This window comes from Eublepharis macularius, chromosome 18 (genome assembly GCF_028583425.1).
Source record: "Eublepharis macularius isolate TG4126 chromosome 18, MPM_Emac_v1.0, whole genome shotgun sequence".
In the NCBI taxonomy this organism is placed as follows: Eukaryota; Metazoa; Chordata; class Lepidosauria; order Squamata; family Eublepharidae; genus Eublepharis; species Eublepharis macularius.
The window spans coordinates 36,400,649-36,426,600 of record NC_072807.1 but is presented as its reverse complement, the minus strand read 5'-3'; the positions used below and the strand labels follow the sequence as shown (position 1 = coordinate 36,426,600).

The 25,952-nt window shown below is 44.0% G+C and overlaps 1 protein-coding gene across 1 annotated transcript; it reads right to left on the bottom strand.

Annotated features, from left to right (window-relative positions):
- Positions 1 to 335: 335 nt before the first annotated feature.
- Positions 336 to 25,671, bottom strand: ACSBG1 (acyl-CoA synthetase bubblegum family member 1). Its single transcript, XM_055002692.1, has 14 exons — positions 25,583 to 25,671; positions 22,149 to 22,210; positions 15,735 to 15,952; positions 14,537 to 14,625; positions 13,591 to 13,711; positions 12,617 to 12,697; positions 12,167 to 12,316; positions 9,928 to 10,104; positions 7,706 to 7,887; positions 7,186 to 7,416; positions 5,539 to 5,756; positions 1,737 to 1,876; positions 1,243 to 1,489; positions 336 to 757 (listed from the first exon to the last, which is right to left on the bottom strand). The coding sequence occupies exons 1-14, from the start codon at positions 25,603 to 25,605 to the stop codon at positions 681 to 683; spliced, it is 2,016 nt and encodes a 671-aa protein (XP_054858667.1). The 5' UTR covers positions 25,606 to 25,671; the 3' UTR covers positions 336 to 680.
- Between the last annotated feature and the right edge of the window lie 281 nt (positions 25,672 to 25,952).

The window sequence follows — 25,952 nt, the reverse complement described above, 5'->3', positions numbered from 1 at the left end:
GGACAGATGGGCCTGTGTGCATTGGTGAAACGCCATGCATTCCTCAATATGTGAGTTTGGTTGTTTGCCGTTTTCTTAACAGGTACAAAGAACCAAACTGCAAGATCTCCGGTTCCAGAATTAATGTGAGCAATATGCCAAATTAATCAATTGCACTTCTATCTAACCTTTCCTCCAGGGAGCTCAGGATAGTGCTATGGTTCTATGATCTTCAGCCTCACAACAACCCTCTGAGGTAGGTTAAGCTGACAGTGGCTGATTCCGCACACGTTGGATAATGCACTTTCAATGCACTTTATCAATCATTTGAGGTGGATTTTTTGTTCCGCACTTGAAAAAATCCATTCCAAATGATCTGTAAAGAGGATTGGAAGTGCATTATCCAACGTGTGCAGAATCAGCCTATGTCTGGCCCAAGGTCACTTGCTGAGCTTGGTGGCAAAGTGGGGGTTTGGATCAGAGTCTCTGCAGTACTAGCCTGAATTCTAACCACTACGGCACACTGGCTAAACCAGATTAAGGAGGTTTGAAAAATGCCACATATAGCAAAATTCTGGAATTACAACAAAAGAAAGCGAGGGAAATCCTCCCATTTCCAACACTGCAGAGATGCTTGACGTAAGCTTGTGTCGCTGAATTGGTTTTATGTTCTAGGGAAGCTCGTAGAGACGGGCCCGGCTTTAATCTTTATAAAAGGCCTCGATTTCATCTTTATACTTCTCAGTCACGGCTTGCCGTCTTAATTTCATTGTTGGCCCTAGAACGAAAAAGTTATATTAACCTGGATGCCATGGAAAGGTGTTTGGTCAAAGGCAGGTTACTGAAGACAAATTCCTAACCCGTTGTTGCAGCGTGCTTTAGTGAAACCTCATCTTAGCTATTCATTGAAATATTAAAACAAACAAACAAAAAAGAAACAGGAAATCTTTTTTAAAAATAATGTCTGCAAGCGTGCCTCTGAGATAATCAGATTCGAGTCTCAGAAAGGCGGACTATAAACGACATAAATAAATAAAATAAAAATAAATGAGCTGGATGCAATGATCCGGTAATTAAATAATCTTAGAACGCCACTGAATTCCTTTCTGTTTTTTTGAAAAACCCCTACTGATCTAGGGCAGCTGGCCCAGGCGATTCTTTGCACCACTCCTCAAGTAGTTCTACACTCTCAGCTAAAAAAGACAGGAAGGTTTCTTTTTATGCTAAATCCTAGCATGTTGCTCAGTGCTTTAAAAGGCTTACCAAATTCTCCACCAACAATGGAAAAATCCTTTTCTAGGACGGCCCATTTCTGAATGCGTTGGACATTGGCAACGGCACGGGCGTTCACACGATCTATGCCTTCTTGGATGGCCTGGTATACGGCCGCATCTCGCTCCCTCGCAATCTCGGACACTTTGGTGGCTTTGCTGCCGACTTTCTCACAGAAATTGCGTGCTTCTTGAGTCAGGCAGTCTGTGGGTTCAGAGGTATCAGGATCGACGACGCACTGAAATAAACAGGAAAGCTTTTGTACATTGATGAACTTGAATAAAGGAGAGTTCACACATGCATAATCAGCATCAAAAGACGGCCGACGAGTTCGCAGCACCCGCTGGCACCATAAGTGTCACGTTACTTTTGGTACTTCTCAATGAAGGCCATTCACACATGCTGCAAAGTTCCGTGCACAGATTTGTGAATCAGTCTTAATGGTTGAATCCTGCCTTGGGACCGCCCCCGACCGCCCCCAATACCTTTAAAGTCAGTAACATGGACAAGAACTTCTTCCGGTCTCCAATCAGCATGGTGTTGCTCAGAAGAGGCAGTTCTTTTTTCACAGCATCTTCGATAGGCACCGGAGGCACATTTTCCCCTCCGGCTGTAATGAGGATCTCTGGAAAAAAGGGGAGCATCCGGCAGTCACGTTTATTTTTATTGGTTTCTTTATTTCATTTATACCTTGCCTTTCTCCCCAACGAGAACCCAAAGCACATCATTCTCCTCGTCTCCATTTTATCCTCACAACAACCCTACGAGGTAGGTGAGGCTGAGAGTGCGTGAGGGGCCCAAGGTCACCCAGCAAGCTTCCATAGTGGCAGAGTGGAGATTCTAACCTGGGTCTCCAAGATCCTCATCTGACACTGGGCCAAGCGACAAGTGACGAATGACACAGGTTGGACACTTGTCAGCTTCTCTCAAGTTTTGATGGGAAATGTAGGCATCCTGGTCTTGCAGCTTGGCTCTCCGACTGCTGTCTAATAGACTTTTCAACTATCACTTGTCCAACATTCCGCCAAGCTGCCTACATTTCCCATCAAAACTTGAGGGAAGCTGACAAGTGTCCAACCTGTGTCATTCATCACTTCTAGTTTGGCCCACTCTATCCATAATGCCTTTCTAAAGGAAGGGGTTGCAAGAAGAATACCTTGCCGTGCTTCTCATAAAATACACCCAAACAGACTGAAACAAAACAACACAACCTCAGAGGCCACCTATAATGTAGCCAGCGAACTACCTTTCTAGTTACCTAAAAGTCTGTTATCCTTTCTGAAGATTTAAAGCAACCCAGGCTGTAGGTGCAAGGGGTGTGTGGATTTCCGACTGGGGAAGGTGCAAAGGGAAGTGGTAAAATTACACATCTAGATTTCTAATTCCAGAATTCGATCCCCTGAACAAATTTCATGCAATCTGCAAAACCAGCAGCAGGCGGCAGGCCAGGACAATCCACTACACATTGGGTTTCTACTGGCGCTCAGCAAGGGGAGAAAATCTGGGCAACACATAGAGAAAAAAACGTTCTTTGAATGTTCCTCCTCAAATTGAAGGAAAAACTACATAGGACATTTGATTTTTAAAAATTGCTTTCTTCTGCCTTCTGTGCTCCATTGGCAATAGCAGCCAGTTAACCAGCAGCGAAATCTTAATCATGTCTACTCACACTGTAAATCCCACTGTGTTCAGTAGTGCTTTTTCCCAGGCAAGGATGCATAAGATTTGGTTGTTAATTGCTGACTCCTTAGAGCCAAGCTACAAGTGACGAATGACACTTGCCTGGCAAGTGGACAGACTCACGTGTATTCCTCTCTGTTCGCTTGCCATTCACTTGCGCTGGAACGCAGTTCCAGCAGTTCCCCAAAGAGGTCACATGTCAGGTGTCCCCGCCCACCTGACTCTCAGCAATTTTGGGCCCGTTTCAGCTTGGATTGGGGCCGAAACAGCCTGGATCAGGCCTCTGACGGTTGGTGGATCACTCTCCCACTCAGCAGTGGCCCAATCCTGACCATTTCAGGCCCCTTTTCGGCCATTTTCAGCCCCTTTTGCCATTTTGGGCCCAATTTCAGCCCTGAATGGCCAGGATTGGATCCAAAACAGTCAGGATAGGTGATGTCAGGGGTGTGGCATATGCAAATCAGTTATGCTAATGACACACTTCCAGTGATGTCAAGGGATCTAGCATATGCTAATGAGTTATGCTAATGAGTTCCTCCAGCTCTTTTTCTATGAAATGACCCCTGATGGAGCTTATCTACAAGGCTAGTTGCAGTGGGATATCAGGTACCGAAATAAAACAGGAAAACCACAACTTAACTTTTGAGTGTGCCGTGAACCTATTTTCATTTGTTTTCTTTTTCAGCTTTGATTTTTAGTCATTTGTATATACTAGCCCTCCCCCCAATTCCTGTTATTGTGAATGGTCACAATCTGCTCTTGGCCTTCTTGGCTGGCCGTTACTCTCAGACGCCTGAGGAAAACCGTGTTTGTATTTGCGGACTATCTGCAGTGGAGAGTAGAGATGGGCATGAACCGAAATACGGACCAAAATTAAGCACGAACCAGGCCGGTTCATGGTTCTCAAACCTCAGTTCGTCAGATCCCATTTCTGATGAACCGCCACGAACTTTAGACTGGTTTGTTTGGTTCATTTTTTGGTTCATGACTGCAGACAGCCTGGTGCCAATCAATCAGTTTCCTAGGCAACAGGGGATGGACTTCCTGCAGACCTTCCGCTAACTCGGAAGTGACCTTCTTCTGGCCCGGAAGTGACCTTCTGCTGACCTGGAAGTGATTATTTTCTGACCCAGATGTGCCGTTTTCACAAACCAAATGAGCCAGTTTATGAACCAGGGGCAGGTTCATGAAAGTTCGTGGTTCGTGAAATTTGACGAACCACGAACCGTATGGTTCAGTTTTTCCCCGGTTTGTGCCCATCTCTAGAGAGCCTTCCTCATTATCTATTATACTGCCTGCTATTCAATGCACCCAGAATTAAATTTCTGGCCAGAATTTTGCCTACCACAGCCGCATACTCAGAAACTGAGAAAATTGTGTTCCTGTTAGCAAACTATAGAGTTTCACCGTTTGCATTAGCAACCAGGAAGATCAGATCCAAGGCTTCTTCGAATGGGGTATTTGTATGACTGGTACAAGCCCTTATACAGTTTATTTTCTAACTAGGTTATTTCTAACTATGACGCTGGATGTAACTGTTTTTAGATGAAGCATGTTTTTTGTTTTTTAATCTTGTGATGGCCTACGGCTAATGACAATAAATCTAATCAATCCATTTGCTCTTGAGCCTTTACTTATAATGGTCAACAGACCTATGCAACGGCATTACTTGCACGTGCCTCATATGAGGAGATGTCTTAGTGGCTGAACCTTTGCGTGGCATGCAGAAGGTTTCCAGTTCAATCCCCAGCATTAGAGATGGGCACGAACTGAAATACGAACCAAAGTTTGTGACGAACTGGGCCGGTTCACGGTTAGCGAACCAGCGGTTCATCAGAGCCCATTTTCGACAAACCGCCACGAACTTTAGGCTGGTTCATTTGGTTCGTTTTTTGGTTTGTCACTGCAGACCTTCTGCTGGTCCGGAAGTGACAATTTGCTGACCTGGATTTGATGTTTTCACGAACCAAATGAACCGGTTTGTGAACCAGGGCAGGTTCATGAAAGTTCATGGTTCGTGAAATGCGACGGACCATGAACCACATTGCTCATTTTTTTCTAGTTTGTGCCCATCTCTACTCAGCATCTCTAGTTAAAGCATTTCAAAAAATGGGTGTTACAGTGGGGGCGGGAATCTTTCTCTGCCTGACATCGGCTAATAACACCGAGTTTGATAGACCAGGGGGTTGACTCTGCATACGGTAGGATCAGCTTTGTCAGACTGCTAGTTCTCAGAGATCCTCATTCTGAAATGTCTAGTGCAGGTTTTGATCCTGCATCATTGGCGTACAATGCAAGATCGCGGCAATGGAATGAGCCATGCCAAATCAGGAAGACTCAGCTGCTCTGGGACGTCAAAAAAAAAAAAAATTGGAATGAGCAGCCAGTGACGGAACAGCCAGGCTGATGCCATTCAATTCAGTCGGAGGTAATTTTAGCACGAGGTGAAATCCAGCCAAGCCAACAGGCACTGGGAGGTCATCCCATGTGACATTTGGCAGCAAACGGGCCACTCCTTGTTGCATTCTGAATATTACACCAAAGATGGACAACACAGGACTTTCACTCCACCAGCCCTCCGTGAAACAAAACAAAGGCATACGGTACCTTTGATCCTTCCGGTGACATAAAGAAAGCCGTCCTTGTCGAGCTTTCCAAGGTCTCCAGAATGCAGCCAGCCATCTTCATCGATGGCTTCCTTGGTTTTATCCTCCATGTTCAAATATCCCATAAAGACCGTCCGCCCCCAAAAGCAGATCTCCCCATTGCCTTCAGCATCCTCGTTCATCAGTTTTACTTTGCAGCCCGGAACTGCTTTGCCGCAGCTGAAAAAAATTGAAACATCAACCAGAGGCAGAAAAATGCAAGGGAAATAGCCAGGGTCAAATGTCAGTGGAGGATCCAAGCAAAGATTTTTGTCTCCCAAATTAGCTTTCCCCCCCCAAAACTGCTCTGCAATATGGAAAACATATATGGTGGTGGTGATTATGATTTACCTCATTTATACCCTTCCTGGCCGATTCCGCATGGCTTACCTGATGCTGGGACGTTGCAGAACATGCCGGAAAAAATGTGGAAGATCGCGTTTTCTCACGTGAGTTTTGCGCGATGTCGCACAAAACTCGTGCGAGAAAACGCGATCTTCCGTGTTTTTCCGGCATGTTCCGCAACGTCCCGGCTTCAGGTAAGCCATGCGGAATTGACCCCTTTCTCCTCAGTAGGGACCTAAAGCAGCTTACTTTGATCTCCTTACTTTCATTTTATCTTCAGAACAACCCTGTGTGGTAGGTTAGGCTGAGAGCATGTGATTAGCCCGAGGTCACCCAGCAAGCTTCAGTGGCACAGTAGAGATTCTAATCAACTGCTGCTTTCACACATAATGCACTTTTAATGAACTTTAGCAATCTTTTGCAACTGTTTGGGAAAATCCACTTCCAAACAATTGCTGAAGTGCATTGAAACTGCATTATCCAACATGTGTGAAAGCAGCCAACATACTCCAGATCATAGTCTTATGCTCTAACCACTATACCATAGAGACACCTTAATGATTATCCCAAGATCACTTCTTGAAGGGCTATTTGAAATAAGGAAAATGGCATAGGAGGGACTTCCCCCCCCACACACACACATACACACTGTGGTTCCAATCCAAATTGGGGCCTCCTGTGGCTAATATTTATGAAGGGAAAATATGCTGGATACACAATCACAGATTTTCCAATATCTTGTCCTTGGCTTCGGCTGAATTAATCTGCTCCATATTCTTGGGAGAGAGAAGCTATGACAGCTGAACTAGATAAGGCCCCAACAGGCAGGTCTTTTTTGCATTATAAGGGAAGATATCTTTTTAAAGAAATCATCCAAGGACACGTTCAGGGTGAGCTGCACCTTAGGGATAAGATGGTAATTAAACTACGGTGAGAATCACGCCAAGTTTCTGTGTGTTCTTGCTTAATTAATTGGTTCATCAGCTACAAAATTCTTTAAAGAAATGTATAATAAGGCATGTCAGCCTTGAGAAGGAAGCTTTTGAGAAAGGAAAGAAGATTCAGTATGAAAATGCAGTGACTTTCTCCTTGAACTAAAGACTGATGTATGGTTTGTATCTCTAAGTCAGTGAGTTTGTGCATCGCCCCTTCAGAAAATGGCTGGATCCTAGAAACACTGCTAACACAAGGGTTTGTGTAATATACAAACAACGGTGTTTCACAATGGCCTGTTTGTGTCCCCGACAGAAAGCTCTACCGTTACCTGTGACGTCGGTAAACATACGGCCCAGACATGCAATGGGGACCGGTGGTTTCGCTCATCCCGTATGCTTCGTACAAGGGGATGTTCAAACCCAGGAAGAACTTCATCACTTCGGTGGGGAGAGGAGCAGCTCCGGAGAAATGTTTCTGGCACTGAGAAAATCCCAAAGCCTGGCGGATCTTGGCAAGTACCAAGGAGTCTGCTAATCTCATCCGGAAGGGCTTTAAGTCACTAAGAAACATCAAGGAGAAGGGGGGACACAAAAATAATTCAGAGGCAACGTCATCTGTTTCAGAGATACGTAAAAGCTGCCGGATCCTATATTGACCGATAAAATCTTAGCTTTTAGTAGTTTCAAGTTCTCGTGGTTATGAAGATAATGTGTCATCAACGCCTAGCAAGATCTCAAAAGCCAATAGGACTTATTTTGCTCATGCAAGTTGAGCCACGAGCTTTTGGCATCACTGACCTTGTTTCGGGGGGCAGCCCCCAAAGCTATTAATTGCTTTTCCACATGTACCTATTTGAGTTGCTCAGATTTCTTTCCAAACTGACCGACATGGCCCAGGAGAGCATTTTCTTCTTCAGAAATCCTGACTGCGAAGAGACTTCTTTGATTTTCTCCATGATTTTCTCCCACACCCTGGGAACTCCCATATGAGATGTAGGCAGCGCTTCCTTTAGGATATCAACTAAGCCTCCCTGCAAAAGCCAAGAAGACGTTCCCAAAGTCAGGCATAACTTGAAGTCTCAGCTCAAATCTGAGCCAACCTTTCTTATAGGACCTATCTTATCCCAGCCAATCAGGGATCACATAGTGTCTATGGTGAAATTCCAATTCCACCAATCCTCCCTATGAAACATGAATATACTCATGATTACCTTTACAGACTGGAGTCCTCATTTTGGATGTAAGCCCACATCAAGTTTGTGAATGTATATCTACCAAACATTTTGTGCAGGAAAATGGGGTCATCCCAGCCGTTTCCACACACGTTGGATAATGCACTTTCAATGCACTTTAGCGATCCTTTGGAAGTGGATCTTTTGTTTCACACACGAAAATCCAGTTCCAGATGATCACTAAAGAGCATTGGAAGTGCATTATCAAATGTGTGTGGAAGCAGCCATTGTAACAACCTTATTCCCGACCCAATAATTCTCAACCCCCTTTGTATTACGCTGTTTTGGCTGCACCACCACCCTCACTTTCTCTATCTTATCCCAACCAATCAGGAATCACACAGTGTTATGATCGTGTCCCAACTCCATGTGGACAATCAGCTTTGTCAACATGTTCAGTAATGGCGTGCAAATAGGTCATGGATTAGCAGTTTACTTGCTATTAATAGGGTTGTGTGTTCATCTGCAGTAGTAGAACAAAATTTGAATCCAGTAGCACCTTAAAAACAAACACAGTTTTCCAGGGTACAAGCTTTTGTGAGTCAAAGCTTACTCCGTTGCATATGATGACTCGAATTTTGTTCCAGCCAAAACAGGGGAACCCTTTAGCCCTGCTTTGGAGAGTTGCCCAGAGAAATCTCCAAAATGGAAGGCATTTTTCCCAGCTGCTAAAAGCTCTCTTTAAAAACACCATCCTTTTGATTCAGTGCTCATTTTGTGTTCCTGTTTTTAAAACCTGCATAAACCCATTTCTCAAAACCAACAATATTCCACCTTCCACCTTCAACTTTCTAAAAAAAACCTGTTGTCCGCCTCTCATCTATGATTCTTTAATCATCCTGACAAGTTGATACTTAAAGAGTGTTAAGGAGTCAAAGCAGCCATATGAGCAGTATACGTGTTCTGCCATCTGATACATATTCCACCATCTGATCATTATCTAGAGAGAGTTCTTAACTCTCCTGCAACATCTTCCTCAAAACCCTTTTTTGAGAGAAAAACCAACTTTACATTGGTTTTCCATTCCACAATACGTTCCACAAAGCCATCTTCAGCAATACATTCCACAATACATTCCACAAAGCCAACTTCAGCAATACATTCCACAATACGTTCCACAAAGCCAACTTCAGCAATACATTCCACAATACATTCCACAAAGCCAACTTCAGCAATACATTCCACAATACATTCCACAATACATTCCACAAAGCCAACTTCAGCAATACATTCCACAATACATTCCACAAAGCCAACTTCAGCAATACATTCCACAATACATTCCACAAAGCCAACTTCAGCAATACATTCCACAATACATTCCACAAAGCCAACTTCAGCAATACATTCCACAATTCATTCCACAAAGCCATCTTCAGCAATACATTCCACAATACATTCCACAAAGCCAACTTCAGCAATACATTCCACAATACATTCCACAAAGCCAACTTCAGCAATACATTCCACAATACGTTCCACAAAGCCAACTTCAGCAATACATTCCACAATACATTCCACAAAGCCAACTTCAGCAATACATTCCACAATACATTCCACAAAGCCAACTTCAGCAACACATTCCACAATACATTCCACAAAGCCAACTTCAGCAATACATTCCACAATACATTCCACAAAGCCAACTTCAGCAATACATTCCACAATACATTCCACAAAGCCAACTTCAGCAATACATTCCACAATTCATTCCACAAAGCCATCTTCAGCAATACATTCCACAATACATTCCACAAAGCCAACTTCAGCAATACATTCCACAATACATTCCACAAAGCCAACTTCAGCAATACATTCCACAATACGTTCCACAAAGACCTTCAAGGCATCTGGCTCTGCAAAGTAGACTTGCTCGCCCCACTTGATTCCCGTCCAGAGGTCGTATATTTGGGCCGCTATATGGCTGAGCGGAAGATAGCTGACTATTGTCTCCTGCTGGATTTCGGCGGGCTGCATGTCGCCTGCTCGGCTGGCATGGGCAGACGTCCACGTTATCTGTATGGATGAATTCAAAAAAGTTTAGTGTGGGAACAGGCCTGTTCACTTTGAAGCTGAGAGTGGGGCCACATATCCGCTGGGTCATGATGAGCCCTGATAGAGCTAACATCCTTTCTGCTGCCTTCCGGACCTGCTGCTAGTGCAGGCACGTTGATAATTCTTTGTGTTTTCAGTAATCAGTTAAAAATGAAGTGGTGGGAGAGGAGCTGGGGAAGGATGGACTGGCCCCATAGACAGAACAATGAAAGCTGTGTTGGGTTCCCATTGGGAAGAAATGCAAGTTACAAATGAAGTAAATAAATAATAACTGCACTTATATACTGCTCTTCTGGACAGATCAGTGCCTACTCAGAGCAATGAACAAAGTCAGTGTTATTATTATCACCACAATACAGCTGGAGAGCTGGGCTGAGAGGAATGGTTCACCCAAGGCCACCTACTGAGCTCATTGCAGTTGTGGGATTCAAACCAGCACAGTGCTGATATACAACCCAACCACTATGCCAAAGCAGCTCTCTGTAATAATAACTGTGCTTATATACTGCTCTTCTAGATAGATTAGTGCCCTACTCAGAGCGGTGAACAACGTCAGTGTTATTATTATCCTCACAATGCAGCTGGGGAGCTGGTGCTGAGAGGAGAGGCTGACCTAAGACAACCTGCTGAGCTTGTGGCAGTAGCAGGAGTCGAACCAGCAGATAAATGGCGATGGCTAAAGATTAGAAAGAGGGATAGTAAAAATATAAATTCGAGTTGTAAACAGCATTGAAGACCATATGGTAAACTAATGAGATAGGAATATAATATTAATGAGCCAGAGTGGCGTAATGATTAGCATATCAGAATAAGGAATGGAAGGTCTGAGTTCAAATCTTCATTGTGCCATGAAGTTGGTTCGGACAGTCACACTCTCAGCCTATCCTCACCTACATCACAAGATTGTTGTGAAGATAAAATAAATGCTGGGAGAACCATATATGCTGCCCAGAGTTCCTTAGAGGAGTGGGATTTTTTTAAAAAAACAATATAATGATTGATAGGTGTCATTTGAGGTGTAAGAGGCCAATCTAAAGCAGAGGTCAGGCGGGGACAGGAGAATATCAAGAAAGGAACAGGGCAGAGCGGGTTCGGCATCTCCAAAGTGCCTAAATTTGCCTTTCCACGTCATCCCACGGATGCGTCAAAGAGCAGATGGGGGGATAAGCATTTGATGCCACTCAGAACTTAGTTTCAGATGAAGGGGAACATCTTTTAACAAAGTGGATCTCAGGACAGATGCAAGGGAAGGATATTTTCCAGGGTGAGGGCCACATTAAAAATAGCCTGCCTGTGAACAAACAGCCCGAGAATAGCTTGATGATCCAGACCCAAAATTCTTGCCAGAGAACAGAACAGATCCTAACTTCGCATCCAGTATCCGTTATCCGGACGTGGGGGGTGGAGGTTGTAATGGAAAGTGCCACCAGGTTCAGACCCAATGCATTTTGGCAAAATCCAAGCAGTCCCTTCTCGTTCACCAAAACACTATCCTTAGTTGCCCCTTCATTGAAAAAGAACTGCACAAAAGCAATTCCTTTAGGTGGGGCTTCCTCCTTTCTCGCCCCCAAATTTGGCTGTTTGGGAAAATATTTGAAACTGGTGAATATCACATTAATTATAAAATGTTCTGGAGGTTCTCAGCAAAATCTTGTACAGATAAGACAAAGCTGAATACAAAATGTTCCTCCAACTCTGGTTCAACAAGATCCAGACATCGGGTCACGGGGAGGGGGGAAGGTTGCTTTGCTGTTTCCCGTGGGGATAACCCCACAAGTAGCATTTGGAGCAGGGGAGAAAGGTACTCTCAGCTAGGAAATCCAGATATTGCTGCTCTTGCTTGCTTAGCTAAATGGACCTTGCTATTTTTGCAACACGTTCATTTTAGAAACATTGCCGTCTCTTAAGACGGGTTTGCCGATACGTGACCGGATCCCATCTGTTTAAAAAGCCAGGCACCAAACGTGGACCGTCTTTGTGTTTTGATATGGCTACTAACTACAGAGCGTCTGGAAATACATACATTATCATGACTCAGCATAGCTCCTTTGGGCTTCCCGGTTGTTCCAGAAGTATAGATCAATACGCAGCACTGATTCGGCTTTTGGGAGCTAATAATTGCATCAAGATCTTCGTCTAGAACTTCGTTGCCCAGTTGCATGAATTCGTCCATCTTACAGGAAAAGAAGCAGGTGACAGAAGTAAGATTTTTATCTGAAAAAAATGAATTCTAGCCCACAAGATTTTTTTTCCAGTGTAGAAAAAAAGGACAACCAATGTGGCGAGGGATACAACCGAGGTTTATAAAACAATGCATGGGGTGGAGAAAGAGAATCTTTCAATATCAGAAATCAGGATCGGGAGGAAAGATTTTCCAAAGCGCTTTTATCTGCATCCAGATTTTCCATGATGGTAAGGGGGAAATGCTCAAATAAAGTAGAACAATTAATATGGTTCTTTTGTTTGTACATACCATGTATAAATTGGGACGTTTCTCCAGCACAGAATCCTTGTACATCACAACTGCTTTCAAGTGTGGCAGACGATGCCAGATCTATGAAGCAAATCACATATAGCGGATATAACTTGGTTGCATTTTTAGATTTTAGCAGATAATCAAGGTAGCCTAGGTGCATTCAGTCCATTTCTCAACCACCTATGAACACAGGATTTTGAAGCAAATGCAAAAACTCAGAGTTTTGGGAGACCAAGTCCTATGAGGAAAGGTTGAAGGAGCTCGGTATGTTTAGCCTGGACAGGAGACGACTGAGAGGTGATATGATAACCATCTTCAAGTACTTGAAGGGCTGTCATATAGAGGATGGCCTGGAGTTGTTTTCCACTGCCCCAGAAGGTCGGACCAGAACCAACAGCTTGAAATTAAATCAAAAGAGTTTTCAGCTAAACATTAGGAAGAACTTCCAGACAGTTAAAGCCGTCCCTCAGTGGACATGGCTTCCCCAGTAGGTGGTGGGCTCTCCTTCTTGGGGGAAGTTTTTAAGCAGAGGCTAGATGGCCATCTGACAGCAATGCTGATTCTGTGAACCCAGGCAGAGCATGAGAGGGAGGGCAGGAAGGGTTACATCTGTGCTTAGTTCTCTTGGCCCCTTCTTACACGCCCAGTATGATGCCGATTGCCACTTTAGGGTCAGGAAGCAATTTTTCCCAAGCCAGTTTGGCTAGAGATCCTAGAGGTGTTTTGCCATCTTCTGGGCATGGAGCAGGGGTCAGTGGGGCAGTCATGAGAGGGGGGGTAGTTATGAATTTCCTGCATTATGCAGGGGGTTGGACTAGATGACCCTAGAGGTACCTTCCAACCCTATAAATCTATGATTCTAACTTGCAACTTTAAAGAAGGGTGGTTCTCAGAGTTTCAGGAACGTTTTCAATAACTTTAACTGTGCAACATCGAGGTTCAGTCTTTGGACAGAAGCGATCTCCTCCTACCTGCGTTATTTTATCCAGTTGCTTCTGGTTTTCTACCACAATGATATTTGCTTGGCAGTCGTGAGCGATATAGTGGCAGGCCTCTGGAGAACTGGTTGTGTAGATTCCTGTCACTATTCCACTGTGGAAGGGAGGAAAAGAACTATTTTTTTAAAAAGTGAAAAATGCCCCATCATATATGGACTCTTTCGGACACTTCTTCCAACATTACTTTCCTAGTTTGACCCTCTGGCCTAAAGACTTATTTCCAACTGGGGTCAACTAGTTGCTATGGCAGGCCCACAAGGTGGGCACAAAGGTAAAACCTTCCCTCTGTGATTGCCCCCCCCCCAGCAACTTGCATTCAAAGTTATACTGCCTCTGAACATGGAGTTTCCATTTAGCCATCAGCACAAACAGCCATTGATAGATCTATCCTCCATGAATGTATCTAATTCCCTTTAAGAAACCTCTAAAGGAGTGGATAGCACTACATCTTGTGGCGTGAATTCCACAAATTAACAATATGATATGTGAAGACTTACAATCTTTTGCATTTCCCATATCTACTGTCCATTCATTTTAATGGGTGCCCCTGTGTGAAAGTTCTCTTTACTGTCTTTCCTCTCTTTGTCTGCTACCTTCTAGGATCTTCTGTCTTCCCTTGTCTATCACAGCAGCTCAGCCAATGAGGTCCTTAGGATCTGAACAGCTTAGCCAATAACAGTCTGCCTGCTCTGACCCTCTGTGACATCAGGGCAGCTCAGCCAATCTCAGCCACAGGCCTCATACACCTTTAAAACCCTTTAATGCATTAAAATATCATTTGACATGCTCAAAAGATCTCAAACACAGGAGAAGAGAGAATGCGAACAGGGGATTCATTCCTCCCTGTCACTGCAGGAGGAAAAGAGTCAAATAAAAATAAGTTAGTCACTAGATGTAGCACAACTCAAGCATGCCTTACCCTGCAAAAACAGCTCCCACTGCCAAAATGAACCACTCTGCAGAATTGAACCCGACTATCGCTACACCGTGGAATCGTTCAAGGCCAAGCTATAAAGGAGGAGAGGACACTGGAAATGAATCAGTCCTTTGGGAAGGGAAGACAAGGACACAAGCCGATCCCACCCACAAAAAGATAAAACAGCAAAATGAGCAACATCTATTTGTTAGTTATGCCCTTTAAAGGTATCTAAATGGGACAGGCCAGGAAGGGAGGAAGTCTAAGCTCGGTAATGGAACTCCTGTTTTGCATACAGAAGGTCCCAAGTTCTAACCCCATCATCTCCCTTCAAAAGGATCATTTTTTTAGAAACGCAGAAACTAGGAAAGGGGAGATTTGAGAATACACCTGCCACTGCCTTCTACTTAGAAACTTAGGACAGTGTGTTTGGATGACTATAAAAAGGCAGAGCTTAGACTGGATCTACATGTAGGAACAAGGTGGCATAGAGTGCTGGCGTAGCCCAATGGAATGAACCATTTCAGACTGAAACAAACAGGGATGACATTTTTGAATGCTCCCTTGGACAATCATCTCCCCGCAAGTAGACAGCTAGCACAACAGGGCGAACCTTCATCCTGAAATGCTAGTTTTCTTCTTGCAGTGCACAAAAACTGCAGGGCAACCCACATCAGATTTGGCTGCCTCGTTCTTGTTTCATGTGTACAGCAGGCTAGTGAAGCAGAAGACAGATGAGTCTGCCCTATGGCAGACCCTTGCATCTGATGCTGTGGTTCTCAAAAGCTTATGCTACAATAAAGTTGGTTAGTCTTAAAGGTGCTACTGGACTCTCTGTGGTTCTCGAAAGCTTATGCTACAGTGAAGCTGGTTAGTCTTAAAGATGCTACTGGACTCTTTGCTATTGATGAAGAGAGCTGTGGTTCTCGAAAGCTTATGCTACAATAAAGTTGGTTAGTCTTAAAGGTGCTATTGGACTCTTTACTATTGATGAACAGAGCTGTGGTTCTTGAAAGCTTATGCTACAATAAAGTTGGTTAGTCTTAAAGGTGCTACTGGACTCTTTGCTATTTTGTCCTATGGCAGTGGGGCAATCTCTTGCAAAGTTCTTACGCCTTGAGATGGACAGGTGCCACACAAAAGCTATTGGAAGGGGTGCGCGATTTTTTTGTTTTTGCCACTTCATGTTCCAAACCTTTACCTTGAGGAAGCTTTTGGCTGCTTTCCGAGAGAGATTGTAATATTCCAGAAAGGTGATCTTTTCCCATTTCCCGTTCTTCCTGCTGGCCATCGCATTGAGAGATCCATATTTCTCGACAGAGTCTAGGAACATTTCATGAACTGTTACTGGAGTCTGGGAGCAGCTTGGATCTGTCCTCAAGTTGACCAACCCATTGGCAGATATGGTCCAGACAGAGGCTAAAAAACAAGCAGTTGTTTTGTACAATGTGGTATCTATCGATCATCCCTATTTGAAACCTGTTCTATAAATTAATAAAATTCAGAGTCCCCTGCCCCATACTATGTACAACTTCTTTTATTTATTTACTTCATTCATATCTCACTTATCTTCTACAATAGGAACCCAAATAACTTACAACATTCTCCCCTCCTCTTATTTTATCCTCCCAACAAGCCCTGCAAGGTAGGTTAGACTCAGGGCCAAGCTACACATGACGAAAGACACTTGCCTGGCAAGTGGATTGAGTAGAGGGCAAGTGAACAGGGAGAAATACACTTGCCGTTCAAGTGTCATTTGTCACTTGTAGCTTGGCCCTGAGAGTGCATGACTGCCCCAAGTTCACCTAGCAAGTTTCCCTGGCAGAGTGGGGATTCGAACCTGGGCTTCCCAGATCCGAATCCAACACTGTAACCACTAGAATAAAGCTAGTTAGAAGAAGCTGCCAAGTGATTGGTCTGGCCTGCTTCGATGCCTCAAATCGAAACATGATGTGCAGTTCTTTTACTTCCAATAAGTCTTTTTTTTTTAAAAAAAAAAAATTCAAACATAACAAAAACAAGCATCATCTAAACGAAAGACATAAACAAGATTACACAAGGAAAAGAAAAAACAACACATATTTTTTAAAAACACACAGAACAGGCAATGTTGAGCTGAATCGTTGACAGATGACTTGATTTTTGTCGCAATTGTTGACAGACGACTTGGTTTTGACTCATTTTTCACATTTATCTTGCACGATATAAACTCAGAGAGGAAGTTGTTAACAGCATAGGGGAGTTTTTTCCTAAAGCATTTCTTTATGTGCTGTATATCTAATCCCTTTTCCATAATCTGAGGAAGCGTTCAGATAATTGTTGATGTTGGGTACATTTCTGATTCGTGTATGAAATAAAGTCTTGCCGTGTTTCATAGAAATCTGACATTCTAGCATCACCACTCTTCCATTTTGTTCCTCTCAAATTGTTAGGAGGGCCAGTGCTGGTGTGGCTTAAATGGTTTGATTACTTCCAATAAGTGTAACTGGTTTTTCAATGGCTTCATTTCCTTCCATTTTTTCTTATTGCCAATCATCTTGGGCTCTTACTCTGATGTCTTCAATTTTTCTATCCTATTCTGTATAATCCCCTGCTTTTCTTTTTTCTTTCGTGCCACTATTGCCAATAAATTTCCTCCGATATAAGCTTTATTAGCTTCCCATATTGCTGTCGGGTTAACATCAATTGTGTTGCTCAGTTTAAAATATTCTACCAAATCCTTCTCTTGCAACAGTAGCGAGTCATTTAATCTCCATCTTCTTTCTTTCTGAGAGATCAGTTCCCCTGGACAAAATTCAGAGGAGTTAGCCGTGTTACTCTATAGTAGCAAAATAGTAAAGAGTTCAGTAGCATCTTTAAGACTAACCAACTTTATTGTAGCATAAGCTTTTGAGAACCACAGCTCTCTGCATCTGATGAAGAGAGCTGTGGCTCTCAAAAGCTTATGCTACAATAAAGTTGGTTAGTCTTAAAGGTGCTACTGGACTCTTTACTAGTTAGAACAGACAACACTGACCTTGCTGAACCAGAGATCTGGCTCAGAATAAGGTCATGCATTCATCTGTACTTTTTGCCTCCCCACCAAGCTGCAGAGGAGCAGAGACAATGCCAAAAAGTTGGCCATCCTCTATTTACTTTTACTTCTTTAGAGAGGCACACCCTGCCTTTCTAGTTAATCAATGTCCAGAGCTTTTCTATAACAAAGGTGATTTTCTCTTGTGGTGTAAACACAGTCTTTTGCACGCCTTGAGGAACAGCCCAGTTCTTGCAACAGCTAAGCTTCCACCATGTCTGGGCGACCTAACATTGAATCCCAGCTTGGCAGCCTCCTGCTGGTATCTGCTGAAAAATAGGCAGCTTTCCCCTCTTAGTGTTCAAGGAATAGGAGACGTGCGATAGGGGGCCGTTGGGGGGGGGGGCTGCCGCGTTACATAATGGCTACACAGGGGTCAACCAGCCATGCTCATAACTAGCTAATTAACAAATCTGCATCCGTTAATCTCTCCAAAAGATGGCAACTGTACAAATCAGCTGCTCCCGCTTATCTCAAGTATAAATGAGAGCACACTCAATGTGTTGTTCAAAGATCTAATGCCACCAATTGGGTAAGAAGGAGTAATTCCCCTTTAACCATCCAAACAGTCAGGCAATCTGGTAAGAGGGTGTTTTTCCCCTCCCATGGGAGAATCGGGGAGTTCAGTATCTATGAGTTGCTCTGCCGTAGATCATACTGAGGAGGTATGCTGGCGGATAGGGTGGTTCACACCACGGCAGGTTTCTTCTATTAAAGAAAGCTAGCCTATCAGGAAAGTGTCTTCCTGACAAGCTAGCTTTCAAGGTACGAAGGAATATTCTATCATGTAAGCCCCCCAACCTGTACTGTGAAGCCTGAAAATGTTGACCCCCCCCCCTTGAATGTTTATAGAATCTAGCGGGGTTGCCAACTGCTAGGTGCTTTGCCCTGCTGGGTTTTGCACAGCGCAAGAAGAAAACAAGCATATCAGGAGGAAAGGTTCAAAGGTTCGCCCAGACAGGTTCCATTGGGGAAAAATGGCTGCTTCAGAGGGGTAAATTCTATGGCATTATACCCTGCTAAGGTCCCTCCCCTCCTCAATGCTGGCCTCCCCCACAAATCTCCAGGAATTTCCCAACCCAGAGTTGGCAATGCTAGAGAAGAATGGTGGACAGACTTTCAAAATCATTTATCCCCCAATCCTCCATTATTTCTCACGGTGTGACAGTCTGTATTTCTGGTGTGATTCGAAAAGTAAAATGTTCCAAGCCGCGCGTGTGTGTTATGTGCTGTCAGGTCGCCTCCAACCTATGAATGAAAGACCTCCAAAACGTCCTATCGTTAACAGACTTACTCAGATCCTGCACACTGGAGGACGTGGCTTCTTTTCTTGATTCAATCCATCTTGGTTTAGGTCTTCCTCTTTTCCTACTGCCTTCCACTTTTTCTAGCGTTATTGACTTTTCCAGAGGATCTTGTCTTCTCGTGATGCGATCAAAGTACGATAGTCTCAGTCTTGTCATTTTAGCTTCTGGGGAGAATTCAGGCTTGATTTGATCTGGTACCCACTTATTTGTCTTTTTGGCTGTCCATGGTATCCGCAAAACTCTCCTCCAGCACCACATTTCAAATGAATCAATTTTCTTCCTGTCAGCTTTCTTCACTGCCCAGCTTTCACACCCATGCATGGCGATAGGGAATACCATAGTTTGAATTATCTTGGTTCCCAGAGAGACATCTTTATCTTTAAGGATCTTATCTACCTCACAGCTGTTGTTCCAAGCCATAAATTTGTTTTAAAAAATCCAACTTGCCCATAGGGCAGGAGGTGGGGAGAAAAGAGGGTTAGTGAGTCAGAGTGGAATGCATTGTGACCGTAGCAGAAAGAAGAGTGACAAAGGTCATTCTGAACGGGGGAAACAAATCCCCCAAAGAAAGAGACAGTGTTCCAATTCTGCAACTCAGCCATTTGAGGAGAAAAGGAAACGAGGGAAAAATGCAAAAAGAAAAACAACTGAACAGCTTTACCCAAGTTACTTGAGATGGCTGTTGCCATAGACAGAGGGAGAGGCTGCGTGGCATAGTGGTTGGATAAGTCTCTAGGAGACTTGAGTTCAAATCTCCATTTGTCCATGAAGCATATTGGGCCTGTTACATCCCTAGCACAATTTTCCCTTCTGTATGTCTCTGAAATGGGACCCCTCTCCTAGTTTGGATCTGGCACTCTTAAACTATGTAAGCAGAACCACTGCGTAAGTCCTAGGATTGCCAAGTTTGTACCCCAAGAAGACTCTTGTGCCTTTATGAGCTGCAGAAATTGGAGAATTTCACCAGAAGTATCTTCACCCCTCCCAATACAACCACAACAGAAGTGGCTGTAAGCACTTCCTTTTTCCTTTCTATGCCCTTCTTACACCCTGATCCTATATAATCCATCTTGAGTCTCAGTGAGAAAGATCCAGAGGAGTTAGCCGTGTTAGTATGTAGTCGCAAAACAGCAGAGTCCAGTAGCACCTTTAAGACTAACCAACTTTATTGTAGCATAAGCTTTCGAGAACCACAGCTCTCTTCATCAGATGCAACTTTATTGTAGCATAAGCTTTTGAGAGACACAGCTCTCTTCGTCAGATGCAACTTTATTGTAGCATAAGCTTTCAAGAACCACAGCTATCTTCGTCAGATGCATGGAGGGGATGAAGAAACTGGCCAGAGATATAGAGGTGGTTTGGCCAGTTTCTTCAATCCTCTCCATGCATTTGACGAAGAGAGCTGTGGTTCTCGAAAACTTATGCGACAATAAAGTTGGTTAGTCTTAAAGGTGATACTGAAGTCTTCACCATTCAGCGAGAAAGGTGGACTATAAATAACATAAATAAATAAAAAATCAAATTTACATGTAAGTATTTATTTACTTAGATACTTACATGCTTTATGTATCCTGCTTTCTCCTCCAATGCGGATCCCAAACGACCTGCATTCTCTATTTTATCCTCAAGCCAGCCCTTTAAAATAGGTTAGTCTAACAATGACAAGTTGAAGGTCACCCAGCAAGCTTCCACAGCAGAGTGAGGAACCAAGTTTCCCCAGATCCTAGTTAGATGCTCTAACCACTGCACACCACTGCCTCTCATTGAGTTCTATAGAACTTCATTTCAAGTGATCGTGCACGGAACTGAAGCCTTGGGCAAGAATCCTTTCCTTATTTGCACATTTAAAAGCTAGATTTTGGGATTCCCTCTCTGCAACAGTGGGCAAACTCAAGCTTCATATCCTTCGAACCGGGACAGAGGCGATATTTCCACCCTTTTGGTCTGTGATCAGTCGGGTGGTGACAGTGGGGCCCCGGCCAGCTGTTTGTGACTCCAGAGAAAGCTGCTTTTGTGAGAACTTAGAATGGCTTTTCTGTCGCTCAACATCTGTCTGCCAGCTTTCGATGGAGAGGTGCCATCTCTTCCCGAGGGAGCAGAATGTCATTGAGGAATGTAGCAAATATTAAAAAGTGGTTTTGCCACTTAGACTAAGCGCTGCTTCACATATGTACATCTGCCCCTGGCTCCTTGAGGTTTCAAATGGCAAACTGCTTGTGTGAATCAACTATATCGCAGGTCAAGGTTCCCAAATTTGGAGGGACAAATTAAGCAGATAGAGCTTTCCTTGTAGAAAGTAAGCAGCGAGGAAAGCTGGATTTCCATCTCATTTTATCTCAAGTTTCCTCCAAGGATCTCTGGATAGTGTATGTGGTACTCCCCTCCTCCGTTTTATCCACACAACAACCCTGTGAGGTAGGTTAGACTGAGGGCCAAGCTACAAGTGACAAATGGCACTTGAACGGCAGGTGTATTTCTCCCTGTTCCCTTGCCCTCCACTCAATTCACTTGCTGTTCAAATGTCATTCGTCACTTGTAGCTTGGCCCTGAGAAAGCACAACTAGCTACACTGTGCTGGCTCTTTGTTGTGCCAGACTGAACTTAAAGACACCTGAGTTGAAGAAACATTCGCAATAGGATAAAAATTCTGACCAGGCCGACCTTGTGGAGGGGCACAGAACTGTAGTGATCCACTTCTGGGGCTTCCATGAACGTGATCTGGCTTTGAACTATTGGAGGAAGCAGATATGGCACCTAGACGCTTCCCATGCCCAAAGATTCTCGTGCTATTGGGTCACACAAGCAATAGACCTGTGGGAAGAACTTGGCAGGCTATTGGAAGAGGGGAACACAGAAAGAATAAAGGCCGACATCCAATTTACAGTCCTCCACCAGTTCTGGGGGCCTTTCTGATATTTTTGAGAAGCTTCATAGAAGCAAGCAAGCGTTCATTCTCGGCTGGTCCAGACTCCAGAGACCATGGCTACATATAATGGGATCCCATTCCAGGAGAGTAGATACAACACGGTTGCACATTAGGAGAAACTTTCCTAAAGTGGTTCAAGAGTGGCAATCGGTTCCCTTGAAGGGCTGAGGGCCCTTGGGTGAGGTCATCAAGAACGGTTGGACAGACAGACATCCACTGGGAATGCTCAGGCTTTGGATTTCTGCCCTGAGCAGAGGGTTGGACTAAAGAAGCCCCCTTTCCAACACTAGGATTCTGTGATTTATTTACCTGCCAGATCTTCTTGACCAGTTCCAGAATCTTTCAGGATGTCCTGCGTCTCAGATGAATTGCTGAGGAAAGGAAGAGGAAAACACAACCTTTACGGTTCTCAAACTACATGTCGGGACACAACATTTGTCCTGCAGAAAATCCAAACACGTCCACACTAAATGCGCCCGTGCCTGCCCGGCTCTGCAGCACAGGCCTTCATTGTGTGGCCCCACCTGCAGAAGCTAATTTGGCAGCAACCAGAAATAGAGCCTTCTTAGTGATGGCACCTCACCTCCGAACCTATTTGGCTCAGAGATCTAGTCAGCAACCAAATTCGATGCCTGCAGAAACAGACCTTTGACTTTTTGTTTTCTTTTCGTAAGAGTTCCATTCAGATAGGCTTTAATGGGGATGGAGCGCTGCTGTACCATAGCGGTTATGGCTGGACTTGGAATCAGCACTCTGTTGGTTCGAATCCCACTACTGCCATGTGCTTAGCACGCGGCCTTGGGTAAGCTGCTTCTCTCAGCCCCAGCTCCCCAGCTGTATTGTGGGGATAATAACATTGCCTTTGTTCTCTGTTCTGAGTTGGGCGCTAATCTGTCTAGAAGAGTGCTGTATAACCACACTGTTGTCGCTGTTATTAATGCCATTTATCTATCATATTTTTATTCTGCCCTTTTTCCAGAGAACTCCACAGAGATCAGAGCAATTTCTGTTCCCACCCACCTCTGATTTTATCCTCACAACAACCCTGTGAGGTAGGTGCAGTAGACAAGAGTCACTGCCTCAAGAACACCAAGCACACACTGTAGGGATTTGAACCTGCGTTTCTAGCCCTATTTCTTTGTTTCCCCCGGCACGCACTGATTGAGGGCTGTGCCACATATGTATGTATATTCAGGACAGAAACCACATAGCGCCAATGTGCACATGCTCCCTCAGGGATATTCAAGGCCCCTTTCCTAAATATTAATTTGTTTTTTTAAAAATCCACTCTAGTCTTTATTCTTATGGAGATATGAAAACTATATAGGCAGTACTTTTAGGTAGTTGCTTAGGAAGAAGCAAACCTGATCTTGCCTCACAATGGCTAGGGGTCTGGGAAGCAAGCCCTATGAGGACAGGATAAAGGAAGAAGCAAAGATGTGGCTGCAAATACCGAAACACCATCCCATAGAAGAAGGCAAAGACGGGTGCCCTGTTGCTATAGAGGACAAGGTTTGACTGCATGTGCATTTCCATTGAACTTTAGGAGAAACTTCTCAATCGTAAGTTCAATGTTGATGGAATCATCACCTGGGGGGGGGGGGGGGGTAGGGGTTTCTCTCCTGCTGGAGATGTTCAGGCAGCAGCTGGATAGCACTGAGCAGGGGTGGAGTAGATGACCTTTATAGACCCTTCCAACTCTGAGTTTTTACGTTCCAGCTAGGGAGGGAGAAGGCTCTTAGATGACCGATACATTTACATATTATTAAACTAATATTTTATCAGTGCTGAATACAAGTAAATCCCTTTAAACTTATTAAGCAGCTTGTAGCGCTCCCTGCTTCTCTGTAACTATCTCCCCCCCACACCCAGTATATCCTTACTCTCTTACCTCCCTGTGCCCCTCTTGGGAGGAGGAGAGAGACATGGGCACAGTGTGATTGCTAAACTTGGCAGTGTATCAGAAAACTTTCTGGAGCACTGTGGCTCAAGAAAGAAAGCACCACAGGCCATGCAATTCCTCAGGAAGGGGTGCCGGCGTCCCCGCCTCCCAACTTGGCTACCACCAAGGAGAGATGGCTTTGAGGGTCAAAGCGTGGGAAGGAGCGTGGGAAAAAAATTCCCCTCCCACACAGCTATTGCATAGATTTAAGCCACCTTCCCTCTCCCTAGAGATACTTTCTCACATTCAAGAAAATGTCAGCTGCCCCCCACTGCCCCCCATCTGTCACATCTCTGGCAAATGGGGTCTTCTAACCATGAGGACAGCTTCCACTAAAAAGACTGCTAGCTTCACATGTGCAAAACTATTGTGTGTTGCAGCCATTCTGTTTATGAACTTGCCCTCAGCTGCTGAAGTTGTGGTGGGTGGGTAAGTGGGTGGAGGAAGGAACCTGAGAAAGGAAACCTGGTTCTTCTAGCGGGTGTGGTTGCTGAGTGGGGCAAGAGGAAGGAAATAGGGTTAAAAGGAGAGCTTGAGAAGCATTTGAGAAACAGATGTATATTTGGATTCTTCTCTAGTGTATGCCAATATATGCAACCAACACTGTGATCAGGCAAGCTTACCTAAAAACAAGTTTTTGAAAAATGTCAGCCAGCATGTCCTTATGGTTGAAAATAATAAGTGATCAAACTAGACAAGATGGAAAGAGGTCCTTAAGACCTCTTATTGGACAAAGAAAGCTTTGACTCTTGAGAGCTTCTACCATGACAATCTTGTTGGTTTCTAAGGCGCTACTGGAGCCAGATCTTCTTAACATCTCTTGTGCAATTTTTTAAACAGTGAAAAGCAGCCATGGGGGGAGACACTGACTGTTCAAATTTCTCTGTTTTGCCTTAAGGGGAAAAGTTTGCAACAGAAAACCAAGGTTAGGAGGAAAGTGTTTCTTCTTCTCAAGACCTGGAGATCCTCAGGAGATCTCTGCTGTGGACCTCTCTGGGTCCACCATTTTGATTTAACATTGGCCTATTTAGTGGAAGGGAAAAAGAAAAGACTGCGGTTGTCACAGTGGCCAGGAACGGACAATGGATTGTACTTCACAGATCTCAAGACTCCACATAGGTCTGCCATTCTCCACCACGGACCCACAGGCAAATATTCTATCTACAGCCCCCTTACACACACTCCAACCCCAAATATTGTGCAACTATCAATCACCCACTCTGCCCAGAGATCGAAGGCATTAAGACCTCTGGACTTTGTGTCTTCCCCAACCTTGGCAGCTCACAATGCCAAAAGTTTGCAAGTGTGTGCGTAGAATATCTTTCCCCTCTTTTGTAGTATTTTAGTCTCTACACAACTGCACTTGCTTTCCACTCAGATCCAGGTTGCTACTGGTTCCCCTTCCATTCCTGCATTTTCCAGGCTCGTGTCACAAGCCAGGGAAACTGCGTGCATTCATCTAAAATTAAGATGGAAGAAGAAGAACAAGGAAGGTACATCGTGTCCAGTTCTGAAGGACAAAGCTCCTTTTCCCAAGTTAATCTAAGTAAATGAGATAACGGGGTCAAAAATTTGCCCTCGTCTTCCAACAGAGAACTTATTGTTGAAAGAAGATCTAAAAACATGATAACTATTAAGATCCACTTTAAATGTGACTGAAATCCCAAAATTACTTATTAGAAACTGCATGTCATTTACTCCCAAGTAAAAGTTTTTTGAGGAATAAAGCACATTGTACAAAAACAGAAACCTCATTTTCATCGCATCTGGAAAAGAAGACAGAAAGGATGAGCTACTTTACCTGATCTTGTGGCATTCAGTCATTTTCTCTCCCGGTTTTGATTATTTCTTGGTGAGGCGGCGAGGGGGTGTCTCTTTTTGACAGGCGGGTTGACAAACTGACCCAGGCTGCTTTCAAATATGCTAAAGATCTGTGATTCAGCCGCACATAAAAGCCGCTTGGATGACTTCAGAAGCTAACACCAACTGGATACTTTGCTTAGAGACGTAATGTAAGAGGAGGAGACTCAAAGTTCTCAAAAAGCCAATTTTCACAATTATTGCCTCGCTCAGTGGCTGGATGGGGTTTGTGGTTCGGAAAGAAAAAAAGGCACACACACGAACAGCTTTCATTCAGCTTTCTTTTAATTATCCCTGAGAAGAATGTTAAT